This window comes from Quercus robur, chromosome 9 (assembly GCF_932294415.1).
Source record: "Quercus robur chromosome 9, dhQueRobu3.1, whole genome shotgun sequence".
NCBI classification, from domain to species: Eukaryota; Viridiplantae; Streptophyta; class Magnoliopsida; order Fagales; family Fagaceae; genus Quercus; species Quercus robur.
The window spans coordinates 21,562,278-21,582,868 of record NC_065542.1 but is presented as its reverse complement, the minus strand read 5'-3'; the positions used below and the strand labels follow the sequence as shown (position 1 = coordinate 21,582,868).

The 20,591-nt window shown below is 39.6% G+C and overlaps 2 protein-coding genes across 7 annotated transcripts in view; both read left to right on the top strand.

Annotated features, from left to right (window-relative positions):
• Window positions 1–20,591, top strand: part of LOC126699492 (tocopherol O-methyltransferase, chloroplastic) — a 78,329-nt gene that overhangs the window by 27,745 nt on the left and 29,993 nt on the right. The gene's annotated exons all lie outside the window — the stretch shown is intronic.
• Window positions 1–20,591, top strand: part of LOC126699490 (tocopherol O-methyltransferase, chloroplastic-like) — a 52,164-nt gene that overhangs the window by 1,580 nt on the left and 29,993 nt on the right. The window contains exons 2-6 of one of the 6 annotated variants that reach the window (XM_050397339.1): window positions 1,140–1,309; window positions 1,782–1,886; window positions 2,036–2,239; window positions 2,673–2,775; window positions 3,907–4,069. The exons of 1 other annotated variant lie outside the window; for it this stretch is intronic. In XM_050397339.1, the coding sequence (XP_050253296.1) occupies window positions 1,140–1,309; window positions 1,782–1,886; window positions 2,036–2,239; window positions 2,673–2,775; window positions 3,907–4,010 (686 nt within the window). In that variant the 3' untranslated portion in view covers window positions 4,011–4,069. The remainder of the gene's footprint in view (window positions 1–1,139; window positions 1,310–1,781; window positions 1,887–2,035; window positions 2,240–2,672; window positions 2,776–3,906; window positions 4,070–20,591) is intronic. 4 more of the 6 variants (XM_050397342.1, XM_050397338.1, XM_050397341.1 and 1 more) reach the window with 4 other exon arrangements.

Below are 20,591 nucleotides of genomic sequence, written 5' to 3'. Positions count from 1 at the left end.
CTTCTAAATCCGTTTATTGACTATAAAAACTTGTAAATATACTATCGACTATTACAATAATGTCAATATTAAACATCTGTTTAGAAAACTGCCACTAATCCACCTAAAAATGACATTTTGAATTGAAAAGAAACATAATGTTGTTTACTAGTGGTGAATATGTGACATATCATAAAGGAGGGGCCCCTCAAAACTTACAATGTTGAGGGTCTAAATTGTAAGTTCTAGAATTTGAGTGACTAATTTAGAAGCTATACCAAACTTGTATGTGTAAATTACATTTCACTCTTTCATTTTTTTTCACTCTAAATTCATTGCTTCCTTGTTGCCCATATTCTGTCTTTTCTTTGGGAAATTTAAGTTTGTTCTTGCCAACTCCTGACTACTTAACTTAGATGAGTCGGAGATCTTTGAGAGAGAGAGAGGAATGTAGGTCTGCTTTATTAACATTGATGATGCCCTAAGGTTTTCTCCACGAAAGCAGTGAATGGATATGTTTGATTCTTCCTGCATTTATGACAAATTGGGAGCACTCTTCATGAATTTGCTCTGACCAAAGATGTGGAAGAAAGAACTAAATAGAGATTGTTATATAAGAAATTTGTCAATGTCACTTGACAAAACAAGCTTGTATTATACATAGGAACCATCTCCTCAATTTGTAGTTTGTAAAGCTCCTATTAGTACTTTTAATTGTTGCCAATGAATTCTAACTCTAGTGGCACCTCCTCCCTTTATAAGTTTCAAGTGGAGGGTAAGGATGTGGGTTTAAGACTCATTGGATGCATGTGTAACTTACCAATTAGAAAGATAATAATACTTTTAGTTGTTTAAATATTCCGGGCGCCTGTATGACTACCAATTTTTCTCACTGTACTTCTCAGCCTTCTGCATAATGCAGGTTTAGAGACCTTATAAGTTATTTCAGTTTATTTTTATTTACTGAGTTTGATAATGCAGTAGGGTTAGTTTTCACTTAATTGATTCATTTCTGGTGATTAGAGGTTGTTGAATTGTTGGAGCACTGGAGTTTTTCTGTTCACACCTTTCTTTGTACTTCTAAATGTGCTTGTGCTCATGTTTGTGAATGAAAAGATGGGCTTTTAACAGCTTCTTGTTTCTTCTGAATTGGTTTGCAGAGGACCCAACAAAAAGGCCAAAAAGTGTAGTTGATGTTGGGTGTGGGATAGGGGGTAGCTCTAGATACATAGCAAGTAAATTTGGGGCCAAATGCCAAGGTATCACTCTTAGTCCCGTCCAGGCCCAAAGAGCCAATGCTCTTGCCGCTGCTCAAGGACTATCCGACAAGGTAAACGCAAACTCTTTTCGTTTTTTGGACATTCAGCTTGTCATTCATATATTGGTAAAGATGATTACCAAATACAAACTCATAAGGTTTGGAATATTATTCTTTGTCTATTGATAAGTTTCTGAACAGTCAGTCCCTTGCTTTGTATAGAATCTTATTGATGGCTTAAGATATAAATCAATGCTTATAGCAGAGGCCTTAGGAGGTCTGTGATTTTTAAGAAACATGGGGGCAGGTTTTGGATGTGTGTCAAAGTTATTTATATAACTAAAAGATTTTGAACTAATTTTTAAAACCTTTAATCTGACTTGCTGGAAGAACTGTTGTTGGAGATACTCCAGTTTTTCTTGTTTTCATTCTGCTGAAAGACCTTTGGGACAAACCTACTTGTTTGGTCACTTGGTAAATTTTAGATTAATGAGGCAATTTGATTACTCCCTGTAACAAGGACATAACAATGTAAAATTAGCAGGCTTCCTTTCAAGTCACAGATGCTTTGGAACAACCATTTCCTGATGGGCAATTTGATCTGGTGTGGTCCATGGAGAGTGGTGAACACATGCCTGACAAAGCAAAGGTTCTTTCTTTGCGTCTTTAATAGTTCCATCTCAATAAGTTCTTTTCAATGCCTTTAGTTTTAACTTGGAAGCCAGTTTATGCCTGAAATTTCTTTCCAAATCTATGTTGGATTTCAACTCTGTCGGTCTGTCTCTCTCTGAATGGCAGTTTGTTAATGAGTTGGCTCGAGTTACAGCCCCAGGAGGCACGATAATAATAGTAACATGGTGTCATAGGGATCTGGCTCCTACTGAGGAATCTTTGCAGCCGTGGGAGAAAGAACTTTTGAACAAGATATGTGATTCCTTTTATCTTCCTGCATGGTGTTCAACTGCTGAATATGTCAAATTACTGCAGTCCCTCTCTCTCCAGGTAATTTCCAATCTAATAATTCTAGCACCACACACTTCACCACAATTGTCCTACATGACAAATTATGAGCAGTGGAGAAAAAATAGTAGGTTCATATAATACTGATAGATAGCCAATCACAATTTACCATGTAAGATAGTTGTGTCAAAATGTGAATGTGAAGTACTAGCACTATTGTTGCCAACCTATTTGGGTACGACAAGAAGAGCATGGAACACTAGTATTGGAGCCCAAAACATTTATTTAACTCTTCAAATCAAGGCTAAAGTTGATAAGAAAACAAAATACTTTCAAACCTACTTTTGAGTTCTCGTATTGATCAAGTTGCAACTTGCATGTACCTTTGACAGCTCGTTTAAAGTTGTATCTTGTCATTGAAAAACTTCAATTATGTACATGTGAGGACAATAAATTTCCTAGTTTGTCTTGGCAGGATATTAAGGCTGAAGATTGGTCTCAGTATGTTGCCCCGTTTTGGCCGGCTGTGATTTGGTCAGCATTGACATGGAAGGGCTTCACATCACTGTTGCGAAGTGGTAAGCTTGACAATTCTTGTGGCAGTTAAAATTTAGAGCAACAATAGACACACAATTTATAAATTTTTTTTTACAACTCACTAAGTCATAAATTATGATAGAAGTAACAACACGTGAGCGTATCACTAACATTTCTTTTATTATATATAAATAACTATAAAACAGAATTGGTACTCAAAAACACCACTGCTTTTTAACAATTTGAAACTTTCACTAACAAAGCTGGCTCTAATACCAGTTTATTGAAATTTGGGCTTAACAAAAGCATATTTGCACAAAAGAAGAAATAAAAACATTAACACAAGATAACGAATAGTCAAAATGTTTTAACCAACTTTATGTTTACGTCCACGAGTTTGCCATAATATATGTCAAATGATATGGATTACAATCACTCTTAATACAAACCCAAATCCCAATACACCTAAAACAAACATTGAATAATAACTCACAAACTGTTAGGAGTTTTGTAACTCAATTGATGTTTCTTGGTGTTTCTAAAGAAGACATCTAGAGTTTAATTTCCACATTCCCAAGTATTAAACTATATAATTATATTCCACACTAACTCACAAATTTAACACTTTCATAGACCAAAATTCTAATACACATCATGATGTTCACAACCAAACAAAACAATCAAATTCACAACTAACACATGCAAGAATCTTTCTTCTTTTCACCCAACATAATTATCAAACTACATTTTAAGAAAACTCACTTATATTCTTCTATGAGTTTTCGCCTCACCCTGTATGAAAGAAATTCTTGGACCAAAGCCATTAAACCTTTATATATATATATATATATATATATATATATAATATTATGTTTTACTACTTATTCTTTGGTGAATAAGGAATATAACATTATTTTTTGATAAGCAATATCAGTTATATTTTATTTTAACACTGAATAGAATTGATTTCCACCCTAAGAAAACTGAAATAATAGTTAACCAATTCAAAATACGTATTTGAGACAATTTCTACCATATAATTTTGCAATATGTGTTCTGCCCTTGGTCACTATTTTGTTTTGCTACAAAAAGCACAAGCTTTCAGTTAATCCAATTTTGTAGTTTGTGCCTAAGGGGTAAGCTAAATTTGTGCCTAATTTCGAGTGTATCAGGATGGAAAACCATAAAAGGAGCACTGGCAATGCCATTGATGATAGAAGGATTTAAGAAGGATCTAATTAAATTTGCTATCATTACATGCCGAAAGCCGGAATAAGTTTACACAGGAAGCAAGATGCACCTGCATGAATAAGGTTTGGCACAAATGCTACAACCCTTTTTTGTTGTTTCAAAGGGTGTATCTATTTGGCCTTATAACCCTACTTGAACAGTGTTTCTTTCTGTTCAGCCTTTTCTTCTGTTCTGTAATTGGGTCCCCAGCTGAGGAGGGCCAGTACATAATTTACTAACTGCATTATTGCAATTTCCCTCCATTCTGGATTTCATGATGTGCATCATTTTTCTCTTGCATTTTTCACAACTGTAGTCAATTACATTAAGCTGTATAATTATCATAGTACTTCTTTCGTCTGCTCTCTCTTTCTATCTCTGAAGATTTTTTTTTTTTTGTTCTCTTGTGGGATTAACTAGTTATTGACATATTGAATTTATGAACCCAAATTTTCTTTCTAAGCTGCATTGGTTGCATGCCTATGCAATAATTTCCAGCTCAAGTTTGGGAAATAGTGAACATTATTGTTGCACATAACTATACATACAACTGAAATCGTGTTTTGAAAACATGATTTCAGCTATGTCCCGTGTACATAATGTGCAACTATCATCATTCAATGGAAAAATGCCCACAAAGTTCAACTTGCTTTCTTGTTTTTGACAACCTTCTTTATTGGTGCAAATTGCTTGTGAGTTGTGGCATTCCTTTACTTGGAACGTTCTTCACAATGCTCACTAAACTGCGACATGTGTTTCTCCTATTTTTTTTTTTCCTAAAATTATGCTATTTGGCAAAAAAATGCCTGCATTTTGTCTTTGTTAGTATATTGAGGGAATATTGATAGAAGGGGTCTATTTGGTATAAGCACAATAATTAATAGTTCAAGGGGTCTAAATTCGACAATATAAAAGTTTAGAGGATGTTAATGCAATTCACCACAAAATAAACACTTAAAGGATTGAATTAAAAACAAGTCAAAATTAAAGGTTCTAATCTATAAACAAAATAAGCTCATATTATAAGCTCATTTTATTAAATGTTTAATAAATCTCAACACTAAGAACCGAACCACAATGACATAAAACCAATAATTCTAAAGAAAGGGGCTCAAACTTTGTTTAAAATTCAACCTAATCTTGTAACTTTCTATCAAGTTCTTTAACTTTCAACTTTATTCGATTCACTCCCTTCATCATTGCTAGTCAAAATTGTGCCATTAGACTCCTCACAAACGATGTAGTTTTAATTTTCATTGATTTTCAATACCGAAAAATCATTTTTTTTGTATTTAATTTTAAATAATTGGTTTTAAAATATAATATTTTTTCATTTTTAATCTCTCTCTCTCTCTCTCTCTCTCTCTCTCTCCTGAAGACAATCTTCCTCAATGTACCCATTTGTGAATTATGTAGACACCTTTATTAAAAGCGACAATAAAGAGATTTGTGGCAAGACCTAAAAGGTTGTTGAGGAGGAGTAAAACCCATCCGGGAGGAGCATTGTTGGTTAAAATGGCGTTGTTAGGATCAAGAACTCTATATTTGTCTCTAGTAATAGTTATATCAAGGCACTTTAAATTGTAGCGGTAGTGATCTCTAAAGCTTATTCCGGAGCTAAATCCAAAGTGGAGCATATCCGATATAAGATGCTTATTTGCTTGATAATTAGGTTGGATTCAGTGAGAGGTGTGGATTCAGGAGTTAAGGATTGTAGGAAAAGTGTGATCAAGAAGATGACTACGTTGTCGAAGTTGGTGAACACGATTGTCTCTAGCAAACAAATTCTAGGTGTGGTTGATGAAGTTTTCGACTTCAAAATTGGTGAAATTGTGTATAGATCTATGTATTTGGTTGAAGTTAGTAATAGATATATTTTTTTTTTAAAATTTTGGTTGAATCCATCATCATTTTGCTAGGTTTATTTGTAACCACAATATATATATATATATATATATATATATCTGTGGGGCCAGGGAACTTATGATCCGGCCCACGCTCTACTAGGGCCTAGGGCCCGTGCCGAGGAGGGTATTTGCCGAGGACGAATGGGGAAGGGCCGAAATGCCGGGGGCACAGCCGAGGATGACCCTGTCCTCGGCACTCCAAGACTTCAAAGGGAAGAGCAACATCTCGTTGAAGGCTGCCCCCAAAAAGCCCCCTGAAGGAGATGCGAGTAGAATGGGACCCACGTGGGGGTACGGTGCGAAACTGATTCAGGGTAAATACGTCCCCTCCGCATTAAATGCACCCGCCAACGTCCTAACTATGTTAATGAGAAAAGAAGCCTGGACAGGGTGACTTCGATCATCGCAACTAACAAAAAGCAAGGAGGGACAGCTGATGGGACGGGTACTGAAGTAGGCACCTGCCTGATCAACAAGTGGAGGGCTAAGATCAATCAAGAAGGGCTATATAATGTGAAGGTTGATGCACCAAGAAGAGGGCTGGGAAAAAAGGCCCAGAACCAGAGCCTCCCAGACCGCCTCAAGGAGAAAGATCCCTCGAGCAAACACGGCTTAATTTTGTACGAACAAGACGACTAACCCTCGCCCGGTGACTAAGACTTAACATTTCAAACCCACGCTCTATAAGTGATATTGTTTGGGCCTTTTTACGTGCGAACCTAACATTATTATGGGTCGTTACAAATTGAGTCCTTACAATATCTTTTTATTTTGTTTTTATGGGAGTGTCTGAAGATAATGAATTTTGATGTTTTTGTGAAATTTTAGAATTGTGTGTAGAAGTTTTGTATTTAGATTGAATTTTTTTGTTAATGGTTTTATTTTTAATAGGTTTGATTTTTCTATCCCCTAAAATTGAAGCTTTATCCGAATAATTTTCAATCTTAAAAAAAAAAAATCCAAAATAAGAATTTCATTTTTTTAGAGTACAAGATGTTTACAAATATTAAATCTTTTAGAGGTGAAGATCTTTAAAAATGCAATGCAAGCAAGACTTTTACCCTGTTTCCCCCCCTCTTTTCTTTCTTCTTTCATTTTTTTTTATTTATAAAATATATCAATTTCTATTTTTTCCCCAATTATTAGCATTAGTATTATTATTATTTATTAAAATTAAGAACTTCAAAAATAACAAAATGTCATCGTTTTTATAAAGAACTTAACATCCATTTAATATGGTGAACTAAATGATTGAATTGAATAAAAATAAAAGTTAAAGAACTAAATTGAACGAATAAAAAATTATTGCACTGAATTCTATATTAAACAAAATTAGAGCATATAATATATGATTTAACTAAAAGAAAAATCATTCATCTTTCTCACAATTATTTCACACCTTTTGTACTTTTAGACATTTTATTTTTATTTTTGGTAAATTTGTACCTGAACCAACAAGATTTTAGTTTTTACTTTTTACCATATTCCGGTTGTTCTACATAAAACGCTGAAATAGCATTCACATTTGTGCCCAATTCATTATACAATGAGAAATTCCTAAAACGCCAAGAACCCGTATCCTAGTCGAAATTATCATTGTAGATCCGTCCAGCTATGGCCCGTGGGCCTGTAATGGCCACACAAGTGGAGACCATTCGTAAAAGACAATAAAGCAGTGCTACATAGAGTTTACAAGCTTTTTATTGTTTTTATTTGAGTTCGGCCTCACTCAATTTTTTTACGCATCGCGCGCGCGCACACACACACACACATATATATATATATATATATATATTTGTATTTATAGACTTTCTCAAAATACAAATCCACACTCTGAGTAACATAGTAGCTTATTCTTTGAAATCTATACTGTGGGGTCCAATAATTTGTGGCCCTGGCCCATTTTCACATTGGGACCCAAGGCCCGAGCCGAGGATGGGTAATAAAAGTCCAAATGGTCTTGAGACACAGCCGATGATGATTCTGTCCTCGGCATATCCGAGGTCCCTCTGGAAGAAAGGGCAAAAATGGTATAGGAACAGTTTGGGAAAAAATCTAAAATATCTATGTCAATAGAGAAGGAGACGCTGGATAGTATAACGACCAAGGACAAAGGGAAAGCTGCCATTACTGCCATTCAATACTCTGCACCTGACAGAGCCATACTCTTTAGCTTTTACAACCACCTCCAACCACTCTAGGTATGGGCTGACAGGACAAGTCTTAAGTCCTAGGAAATTGAGCTTATACGTGGATGCTGGTGAGAGGGTAAATGCTTGTATAAAAGGATAAGAGAGGCAGTGTGAGAAAGGGGGGGGGGTAACAATCCGTCCTCCCAGCCATGGTGTCCTAGAAACAAGGAGAATAAGAAGAGCATAGAGCTCCCCAGACTCCTCGGACGAGATTCACTGACCGGAGCCAACCCGAACTACCGTCCGGTGACCCAGACCTAGCCTTTCAAGCCCACGCTCTACAAATGATATTGTTTGGGCCTTTTTTACGTGCGAACCCAATATCATTTTGGGTCGTTACAAATTGAGTCCTTACAATTGGCGCCGTCTGTGGGAAAGGCTTGTGTGTTGGCACAGGCGGTAAAGTTCCATTAGGGGCTATGTTTCTCCACTAGGGGCTGCGCTTCGTAGCGTCAGCAGCACAAATGGTTCTAGGGGCTTGGCCGAGGAGCTAATCCCCCTAAACCAAGGTCCCACGCCATAGCTGAGGGGTTAATTCCCCCAACTACTTAAAAAATCAAGTTTTGGACAGAACCAAGGTATTGCATGGTCCTCGGACTCAAGCCTATGGAAAAGTCAGCTACTTAAGAAGAATTCTAAGTCGCTCAGTCCTCGGACCAAATACCAGAAAAGGCTAAGGCTATGAAGGTCATTAGGAAGATGGCGAAACGCCTTATTTCTCAGCGACCTGCAGGGGTTGTTCATTTTGGGTTATATATCCTCGGACGATTACTTCCTACACGGCACCGAGCATTCGGCCATCATCTCGTTCAAATTTGGGGTATACAACCCCTTTTCAGGTCGGTCTTATTGTACATGATAGCTCCAATAAGTTCATAATAACATCTTTTTTCTCGATAAGGGATTTCGGCCGTAAGTATTGTTTTCTCAGGTCGGCGTTATTATGCCAGACAGCTCTAATAAGCTCATCATAATATCTTTTTCTTTTTTCTTAGTAAGGGTTTCTGCCCTAAGCATCATTTGTTCAAATCAGCATTATTATGCTGGATGGTTTCAATAAGCACAGAGCAAGGTCTTTTTATTAACTGGGATTTCGGCCCTAAGCATCGTTCGGAATGTAAAAAAAAAAAAAAAAAAGAAAAGAAGAAGTCATATGGTAGTACGTCTATTCACGGCATAACCATTTCAGAAAGAAGAGGTAAAATATACGAAATAAAGCAATGATGACTTTTATTAATATAAAGAGGTATTACAGCGTACAATGAAGGGCTTAAACAAGCCTATATAGAAAACGAATTACAAAAACAATAAAAAAAAAAACGACAAACAAAAAACAACAAAACAAATAAACAGCCAGAAGTCTTTTTAAACTTTGCTCCCAAGTCTTTCCAAATTCTGCCCCAGTAGCACCCATATTGAGAGGAGGACCTCCCTTAGTGGAAGAGGAGAAGAAGAGGAAGAAGGAAAAGCACCAGGATGAATCTGGTGATGGGAAAGAAGAAGAAGGGGAGGCAAAATGAGGCACCAGTGAAGGAAGAGAGGAAGAAGCAGGGATACTTTATCCCTGCGTCAGTCCTGACTCCTAACACGCTGGTGCCATGTTAGCTATGCTCATAAGAGAGTGGCTGGTACTGATAATGGGTGACCCTAGCTCAGTCGCACCAAAAGTTTGACGCGACGAGCCCCTGCTTCAGATTTTGGCTGAAGGGAGGATAAGAGGTATCTTGAGTCTCTGCCATCCCTGTCCTGACCGAGCCGTCTTAAGCTTCGGAGGGACAGAACGCTTCTGAGAAGGATATGATCTTTTCATCCCCACTTCTACTTCAAATGTGTCACACTATAAGCTGTGGCTATGCTGTAAGGAAGACTTAGAACACAGCTTGAGGGTTAAGGCTTTAGGAAGGTTAAAGAGTCTTTACGCGAAGGGAATACCCTCTCGTTTGGCTTCTTATATGAAAGGTGAATTCAGTGGCATTTAATCTGTACATATCTCCAAGAAGATCTGCAAGTAAGGTAGCATCTGTTCAACTCCCCAATGTCATCTGTAACTGTCAGATTTGATTGGCCTCGTAAAGGCAATTTATTAAAGATGCACCTCGTACACTGAAACGACGAGAGCGCATCATGTGTAAATCTAGAAGAATGTCTCGTAACCCGGCGCATTTCCTAAGCAGATGAAGAAACACCAACATTAATGAAGGGTAGAGCTAAACGAACCGTAATAAAGGCTTGGCATCACCAAAACCCTCCTCTCCGACCAAGAGGTCGGACAGCAGGATTTTGAGGGGCTATTGTGGGGTCTAATAATTTGTGGCCCTGACCCATTTTCACATTGGGGCCAAGGCCCGAGTCGAGGAAGGGTATAGCCGAGGATGGGTAATAAAAGTCCAAATGGTCTTGAGACACAGCCGGGGATGATTCTGTCCTCGGCATATCCGAGGTCCCTCTGGAAGAAAGGGCAAAAACGGTATAGGAACAGTTTGGGAAAAAATCTAAAATATCTATGTCAATAGAGAAGGAGACGCTGGATAGTATAACGACCAAGGACAAAGGGAAAGCTGTCATTACTGCCATTCAATACTCTGCACCTGACAGAGCCATACTCTTCAGTTTTTACAACCACCCCCAACCACTTTAGGTATGGGCTGACAGGACAAGTCTTAAGTCCTAGGAAATTGAGTTTATACGTGGACGCTGGTGAGAGGGTAAATGTCTGTATAAAAGGATAAGAGAGGCAGTGTGAGAAAGGGGGGGACAATCCGTCCTCCCAGCCATGGTGTCCTAGAAACAAGGAGAATAAGAAGAGCATAGAGCTCCCCAGACTCCTCGGACGAGATTCACCGACCGGAGCCAACCCGAACTACCGTCTGGTGACCCAGACCTAGCCTTTCAAGCCCACACTCTACAAATGATATTGTTTGGGCCTTTTTTACGTGCGAACCCAATATCATTTTGGGTCGTTACAAATTGAGTCCTTACATATACAATATGTCATCAATATTTATTTTAATTGGTAAAAAATTTTATAATCAAATAATGAACTTTTGTTTGAATCTTGTTTATGTTAAAAATTTATTCATATATTAATTTGATGATAAAAGATAATAATTATAGAACATGCGTTATAAATTCAAATCATACTATGTTGATTAAAAACCAATTTGATATCAATTTAAATTACTTATTCCAAAAAATGATAAAATTTTAGAAATTTAACCTAGTTAATTAAGTTACCTTCAAGCAACACACACCTAAGTTTTTGGATATATAAAAATAAAGCTACTATGAAGCTCACATCACATTATATGAATACACTGTAAACAACATGCACCCTGACCAATAACAAGTTAAACACGTTCATGGAAAGTACAAAGGAGAGAAAAGAAACGAAAAAGTCTGGTACCACAACTTGTGCCACAATTCGCCCATGTGGCAAATTTTGGTTAGTGGAAGGGTGATGGTGGGTCCATGTGGGGACACTTTTCCACTAACCACAACTCACCATATGGGCGAGTTGTGGCACTAGAACTACTCAAAAGAAACAGTGCACGCTAGGCAAAAAGTGATTGTGAGGGACCATATGTGAATAAAAATTATTATCATCAATGGTGCCTCTTGTTATCTATACTACTATTTAAGGAGCTTCCCCTATTTGGATTCCACATTTTTTTGTTCAAAAATGCCGTTACACCCTTATATTTAAGTAGAGACAAAACTAAAGAACAATCCGGTAAAAATACAACTTTAACTCCCATCAAAACATTGCATAAAAATAGGGTCACTCTACTGTAAATTTTCAAATTACTTTATTTACTTATAAATAGGGGTGTCCATTCGGCCCGTGAACTCGCCCAACTCAGCCATCCCGCTCGTGTCTGAACCGCCGCCACTCGATCCAACGACTTCGGCGACCATATGCGAGTTCTGATTTCTCTAACCCAACCCGAGCGGGTCGGTTGTCGGGTTTCGATTTCAAAACCAGAGAAACTAGACCCGAATCGAAGCTTTAACATTTTCGGTGATATATTAAGCATTCTGGACCAAATTTGACGAGATCTCACCGTTTTCTAGAAGAAATCTAGGCCGGATCACGACAGATCTGGCTAGATCTTGGCGGATTCGACCAGATTCGGCACCATTGACAAAACTCGAGACTGACTCGATACAACCCGAAACTGATGAGACCCAAACCGAAAAATCTGACTAGATAGTTTGGGTCGGTTTTGGGTCATATTTTCACCCACCCGAGTCATTCAGATCGAGTCCGGGTTGGGCACAAACCTGACATGGCTCGACCTGTGGACAGCTCTACTTACAAATTACATTTTCAAAATAAAAATTATATATATATATGTAAGGACTCAATTTGTAACGACCCCAAAAATGGTATTGGGTTCGCACGTTAAGACCCAAACAATATAATTTGTAGAGCATGGGCTTGAAAGGCTAGACCTTGATCACTGGACGGTGGTTAATCATGGTACTCATGGTGGACGCATAGAGGTGAGCTAAGGTTGTCCGTGGATCTTGTCCATGAAACTTTATGTTCTTATTCTTCCTTTCCCTTTTTTGGGTACCCTGGTTTCAGGCCCCCCCCTTTTTGGCGCATAAGCCTTCATGTTATATAGCCCTTCTCGGTTGATCCTGACCCTCCATCTGTTGATCAGGCAGGTACCTACTTGAGTACCTGTCCCATCAGCCGCCTCCCCCTACTTTCTGTTAGTTGCAATAACCGAAACCACACTGTTCAGAAGTCTTTTCCCATCAATATGGCTAGGACGTTTGTTGGCGCATTCAATGCGGAGGTGACGTCTTTTTCTTGAACCACTCCCACTCTGTACCCCCATGTGAGTCCTATTCTACTTGCCTTTTCTTCTGGGGGCGCTTTGAAGGCTGCCTTTGATGACATGTTGTTCTTCCCTTTTAAGTCTTGGGATGCCGAGGACAGGGTCATCCTCGGCTGCATCTCTAGGCTATTTGGTCTTTCATTATTTGTCCTCGGCAACTACTCTCCTCGGCACGGGCCCTGGGTCCTAATGGAAAGTGGGCCGGGTCATAAGTTCTCTGGCCCCACAATAGCCCCTCAAAATCCTGATGTCCGGATCTTCGGACGGATAGGAGGGATTTGATGACATCAGGCCTCTGTCAAAGCTTGTCAATCCTTGTCATCTATCGGTTCCCGAGACTCTTCGACTGCCCGAGACACGTTCTTGGAGCCTTTGGAAGGTGAAACGTGTCTTCATTAAATGCGGACGGCTCTGTGCTTTCCACGTTCAACGGCGCGATGGTGATCTAACGATGGAGATTTCCTTGCCTTTATGGGCGGGAAAATTTGTGCAGTTACTTTCGATGGGAGGTATAAATGATTTTTGGAATTGATTTGTCTCTTCACTTTTGCACTTAAAAGTTCTAGCGCATATATCTTGGGTTCATCCAAACTCTCATCCAAATTCAAGTCTATCTCCAGCACAAAAAGCTTGTCCGAGGAACCTTTCCTCTTTTCTGTAAGTTCTCTGTCTTCACTAACTCGTGCTTTTTTCTTTTCTGGGTTTATTTTTCTCTTGTTCCTCTCCTTCTCCCGTCATCCTCTGAGTTGGTTTAGTAGTTCCTAGAGATGGTTAAATTGAAGAAATTGGTTAATACCAAAGAGGCGATGGAAAAATTCATCGCCGACTATAGGAATCCCCCTAACGTAAGTTTGAGGCACTGTAAGATGGGGGAGTGGCATATTCTGAGAAGGGCGGGCGAGGTGGTAAGTCCCATTCTCGCTTTCGTAGAGGGGGGTATGAGAATCCCCATGGCGCCGGTAATGAGGAGTTACCTTAGGCATTTCCGATTAGCTCCCACCCAGTGCGCTGCAAATATGTTTAGGATTCTGGGTTGTGTAGATGCCTTAAACGAAAAAATGGGGCTAAGACTAACCCTTCATGACGCAAATTGGTGTTACAATCTCCAAAATTTGAAGGGCAAATCCTACTACATGAAGGCGAGGGACGATAGGGTTTGGCTAATCTAGTGCCTCCCCGACTCCAACAAGGGGTTGAACAAGGACTTTCTCATCGTATCTGGGGAATGGCATGATGGCCTTCCTGGCCTAATGGTGGAGGGAGAACCAGGTGGGGTATAGATAGTAGGAGAGTGCCAATCCTTTGCGCCATTTCAATTTGGTGTGGTTCGATTACTAACCATGTACATGCCTCTTTTTGCAGATCCAAACGCCTTTCATCGGCACTTTCATCTGGTTAACCGGGTTGATTTGGAGATTGTTCTTCAAGTGGCGGTTTTTGTAAATGACGAGGATGGTCAAGTCAGAGCCGCTCACAAAATCTTAAGTTACGATCCCATCCAGAAGTCATTTGCCGACCCGAAGCACGTGATCAGTGCTAACAATCCTTGGCTTCCGAAAATCACCGTAGTCGAACAAGGGTTTTTGATCTCTGAAGGATCTCCTATCCCCGAGGGCATCCCATTGGTGGACTCCTCCCCGTCTCGTCAGGCAGCGGAGGATGAAGGTGATTTGGATCTGTTCGAGGAGGGATTTGGGGCATTTAACTAGGCCGACCCATCCGAGGATCCTTCTGGTGATCTGGGTGACCCTGACTTGTCCGAAGCGGAACTGTTGTCAGTGGGAACATCCTCCCGAGCCGAGATGGGTCTTAAGAGAAAGCCCCCAACCAGCTTGTTCGACCTCATTGAGGGTCAGCCGGGGAAGGGTGCACAGGGGAAACTGCAATCCAATGCTCCAACTCCTCCACCTCAGCCCCAGCCCGTCCAGACTAGGTCCTCGTCTACTAAGTCGTAGCCACAATCTCCCCGCCCAAAACTCCTTGCTCCTCCCCAATCAGCCTTGCCTCCTCAGCCGGAGCCCACTGACTCAAAGAGAAAGAGGAGTCCCAAAGATAAGGAACCCATGGATAGGGGAAAATCCCAATCCTCTCAGGAGAGGGGCGAAGCCCCGCGAGCTCAGAAACAGTTAAAGATCGGGCACCAAAGCCAAGAGAAAGGGATCGAAGCCTAATCCGCGCCGAGTGCTTGGCTTCTCGCCCCAATGCTCCACGGGGAGCCATTGCTGCAGAACGCGTCCATGAGGAACCTTGGAGACAGCGAAGGCGGCTATGTGGCCGACGCGTTAGGGAGGACCATGCTGCTTCCTACTGATATGGAGGAGTTGAAGAATATGAGGATGCATGAGGTTTTCCTCAGCGCAAAGAGGTACCTGGGTATGGTAAGACTCTTGAAACCTAAGACTCTATCAATTCTCGCTCCTAGATTTTCATTCGCAATATACTTGTCTCAATTGGCAGGCTATCCAGGCCACCTATAGGATGGAGGAAGAAGTTAAGGGACAGAGTAAGACCGCCGAGGTTGAGCACACCAAGCGCATAGACGCTGCGCGGACCCTCAAAGCCTCCGAGACTGACCTCGTGAAGGCTAGGGAGGATTTAAAAGAGGCTACCCGAGACAGGGATAGTGCCTTGGCAGGTTTAACTGGTGCCTAAAAATAGGCCGAGGAACAGACAAAGCGCCTACTCGCCGCCGAGGAGCAATTGTAGATAGCTAAGGAGTAGATCAGTGATTTGAAGAAAAAACTAATCATGGCAGACAATGCTAAGGGCGTGGCGGAGTTTGTCAGGGATGAAACCGTGAGGGCCAAGCAGGAGGCTGAGTTTGCCAGAACTGAGGCTGAAACTGCTAAGAACAAGGCCGAGGAGGAGGGTTACGAGGCGGGGGTGGCTGATACCCAGGCCTCACTTAAAGTTCAAATCCCAGGAGTATGCAGGCTATACTGCTCCCAGGTTTGGGAATAGGCCCTCAAACGAGCTGGGGTGGAAGCTTCGTCCGACTTGTGGAAGACGGAGAGTGTATTTTATCCTCCAGCCATCCGTGAGACCGCCTCCACCAGCTTCGAGGCTATGAGCGCTCCACAGGAGGCTGAGGCTGCTCAGTCAGAAGCTGCTCAGATCGTCGTCACTCCTGGCGAATCGACTGAAGGAGGAGATCCTCATGCTGTGACAGAAGCACCTGGAGGTCTGAATCCCGAGATGCCTCAGGAGTTCGCCCCGTCTACAGTCAGTGCCCAGATCTCCTGTGCCGAGAAGCCAGCCATCTTTGTTCAGCCCCTTCAGGCCATTCCCCTTACTGATGTCCCCCAGGGCACCGAGGCTGATCTTGCCAAGCCTTCCCAAGAAGGGGATGTCTCCCAGGGCTCTGAGGCTGACCTCGCGAAGGCTTCCCAGGATGTGGTCCAAACGAAATTGAAGAAGTAAAAGCCCAGGCCGACTTTTGTATTTGTTTCTCGTTTAACTGTTAACTAGTTTCCTTTTTGTTTTGAAGACTTTATAATTTGCTTGTAGTTGAACTCTTTGACCACATATATGAAATTCTTTTCCTCCTTTTTCCTTTAAATTACATGTTGTTTATCCTTGCCGATATTTATTATGGTTACGAATCTCATGGTTTTTGATCTAGTTATCTTAACATGTATGAATAGTTGTACACATAATATACTTGGGATCATATCTAAGAGTTTGAATTTGTATCTATACATACTTCTGAGGGACTAGAGGCATCATCCAAGGTGACATGCGTGTTATTGGGCCGTATCTGGTACTTAGATTTTCTTGGAGTATCTAGTTTCTCCATAGGCCTGAGTCCGAGGATCATGCAATACCTTGGTTCTGTCCAAAACTTAGATTTTCTTTAAGTAGTTGGTTTCCCCATAGGTTTGAGTCCGAGGACCATGCAATACCTTGGTTCTGTTCAAAACTCAGATTTTCTTTAAGTAGTTGGTTTCCCTATAGGTTTGAGTTCGAGGACCATGCAATACCTTACTTCAGTCCAAAACTTAGATTTTCTTTAAGTAGTTAGTTTCCCCATAGGTTTGAGTCTGAGGACCATGAAATACCTTGGTTCTGTCCAAAACTTAGATTTTCTTTAAGTAGTTGGTTTCCCCATAGGTTTGAGTCCGAGGACCATGCAATACCTTGGTTCTGTCCAAAACTCAGATTTTCTTTAAGTAGTTGGTTTCCCCATAAGTTTGAATCCGAGAACCATGCAATACCTTGGTTCTGTCCAAAACTTAGATTTTTTTTAAGTAGTTGGTTTCCCCATAGGTTTGAGTCCGAGGACCATGCAATACCTTGGTTCTGTCCAAAACATAGATTTTCTTTAAGTTTGGGGGGATTAGCCCCTCGACGAAGGTGCGGGACGTTGATATGACGCTGGAAGCCCCTAGAACCGTCCGCGCTATGGACGCTTCGAAGCGTAGCCCCTAGTGTAACTTTATATTAGGGCGCAACAACGAGCTACTGGAAGTGATGGAGGGACTTTCTCGATCCACCGACTGTGCCAACGCACAAGTCTTTCCCACAGACGACGCCAATTGTAAGGACTCAATTTGTAACGACCCCAAAAATGGTATTGGGTTCGCACGTTAAGGGCCCAAACAATATAATTTGCAGAGCGTGGGCTTGAAAGGCTAGGCCTTGGTCACCGGATGGTGGTTAATCATGGTACTCATGGTGGACGCATAGAGGTGAGTTAAGGTTGTCTATGGATCTTGTCCATGAAACTTTATGTTCTTATTCTTCCTTTCCCTTTTTTGGGTACCTTGGTTTCAGGCCCCCCCCCCCCCTTTTGGCGCATAAGCCTTCACGTTATATAGCCCTTCTCAGTTGATCCTGACCCTCCATCTGTTGATCAGGCAGGTACCTACTCGAGTACCTGTCTCATCAGCCGCCTCCCCCTACTTTCTGTTAGTTGCAATAACCGAAGCCACACTGTTCAGGAGTCTTTTCCCATCAATATGGCTAGGACGTTTGTTGGCGCATTCAATGCGGAGGTGACGTCTTTTCCTTGAACCACTCCCACTCCGTACCCCCATGTGAGTCCCATTCTACTCGCCTTTTCTTCTGGGGGCGCTTTGGAGGCTGCCTTTGATGACATGTTATTCTTCCCTTTTAAGTCTTGGGTTGCCGAGGACAGGGTCATCCTCAGCTGCATTTCTAGGCTATTTGGTCTTTCATTATTTGTCCTCGACAACTACTCTCCTCGGCATGGGCCTTGGGTCCTAATGGAAAGTGGGCCGGGTCATAAGTTCTCTAGCCCCACAATATATATATATATATATATATATATATATATATATATATAATAAAAAACAAGGTTTTTTAAAAAAAAGTTTCATTGCACTTGCTATTGTAGATTTTCATATTACATTATCCACTTTTAAATTAAATCCGCAAAATAAAAAATTATATATATAAAATAAAAACACTGGTATTTTTATTTTAAAATTAAAAAAAAAAAAAAAAAACCTCAACGCTCGCGCGAAGCGCGTGTGACGAGGCTAGAAACATATTATCCTTTTTATCAAGGGAATGGAAATGAGAAACATTTAAATTAAAGGATTCAATTTATAATTTTTTTTTAATGAAATACAATTTGTAATTTATCTTTATTTATAATTTTGAATATACACATTACCCTCAAATGTACACTGTATGTTACAACCTCATCCACTCTTTTTAAATGTATATGTTTGTTTTTCAAAAAAGGAAAGATAATTGGCCAATATTGCATAAAATGATATGTTGAGTGTACTATAGTTTGCCTCACATTTCTTTAAAAGTCACTTTGGACTTTGAGTGAAGTTTCTTGTGTGACTTTGTTTTAATAGACCATTCTCTCTCCCCTGTTTGGGAAATGTGTGTCTATTTCTAAAAAAAAAAAGAAAAAAGAAATTAATATGTGTGTGTTTGTTTCTAAAAAAGAGAGTAATTTTCTAATATTTATCTCTCCTTAAAAAAATTTCTATATTGGTTTTTTAGTGAAATTTGTATTGTGTCTTTATATTAAAACACCACTTTCTCTCTCCTATGTGTGGACTAAAATAGGTCTATCTTTTATATATATAACATGAACAAAATTACCTTTACAAGTATAATAAATGTGTTTTAGAAATTTGAGTAACTTGTATTTTTCTACGCTAAACTATAGGGTACTTTATTTCTACCTTTTTTTTTACTTAAAGTTTTTGCCTTTAAACCCTGTCACTTATTTCCTAAAATTTTGCTGTTATGATACTTATATATTGTCTCCTTCTTGTTATGCTTAAGGTTTGCAGAGGATGAGGGAGAATTTAACAATGATGAGAAAAGTGAAAAGGGACCGTCACGATGGGGAGAGATTCGACCCGAATGGATCACGTGGGGATATGGAACAATGCAATCGTCAATTGATTTGTTGAATAAAAGAGTTGAAGTGGTGTCCCATTTGGGGAGACTTAAGAGCAGTTACAAGCCCACTTATGCAAAGAGAGAGAGAAAGATTAGTTCAACCCCATCATACTTAATTATATGGGTCACACCATTGACTATTAAACATTCTCTAATAAGGACAAAGTCAAGTTATATACATGGGTCCTTCAATCATTTCGTTGTTAAATACAGGCCGACTCAAAGGTTTCAGATGCCTACGGTGAAATTTTCAAAGCCAGAATTCGGCCCTAGTGATAAAACCCAAGACTGACCCGATACAACCCGAAATCGACGAGACTCAAACTGAAAAATCCGACCAGATAGTACGGGTCAGTTTCAGGTCATATTTTCACCCACCCAAGACATTCAGGTCGAGTCGAGGATGGGTACAAACCCAACCAGGCCCGACCCGTGGATAGCCCTACTTATAAATTCGATTTTCAAAATCAAAATTATATATAGAAAATGAAAACACGGTTTTTTTTTTTAATTAAAAACAAAAACTTCATTGCACGCACTACTGTTGATTTTCAAATTACTTTATCCACTTATAATTTAAATTCTCAAAACAAAAAATTATATATATAAAATAAAAACACAGCTTTTATAAAAGAAATTAAAAAAAAAAAGCCTCATAACTTGCGTGAAGCGTGTGTGATGTGGCTAGTAACATATTATCCTTTTTATCAAGGGAATGGAAATGAGAAATGTTTAAATTAGGGGATTCAATTTATAATTGTTTTTTAATGAAATACAATTTGTAATTTATCTTTATTTTTATTTTTATTTTTGAATATACACATTACCCTCAAATGTACACTGTATGTTACAACCTCATTCACACTTTTTTACGTGTATATGTTTGTTTTTCAAAAAAGAAAAGATAGTTGGCCAATATTGCTTAAAATGATATGTTGAGTGTACTATAGCTTGCCTCACATTTCTTTAAAAGTCACTTTGGATTTTGAGTGAAGTTTCTTTTGTGACTTTGTGTTAGAAGACCAATCTCTCTCCCATGTTTGTGCCATGTGTGTCTGTTTCTAAAAAAAAGAAAAAAGAAATTAACATGTGTGTGTTTGTTTCTAAAAAAAAGAGTAATTGTCTAATATTTATCTCTCCTTAAAAAATTTCTATATTGGTTTTTTAGTGAAGTTTGTATTGTGTCTTTATATTAAAACTCCATTTCCTCCCTCCTGTGTGTGGACTAAAATAGGTCTTTCTTTTATATATATAACATGAACAAAATTAACTTTACATGTATAATAAGTGC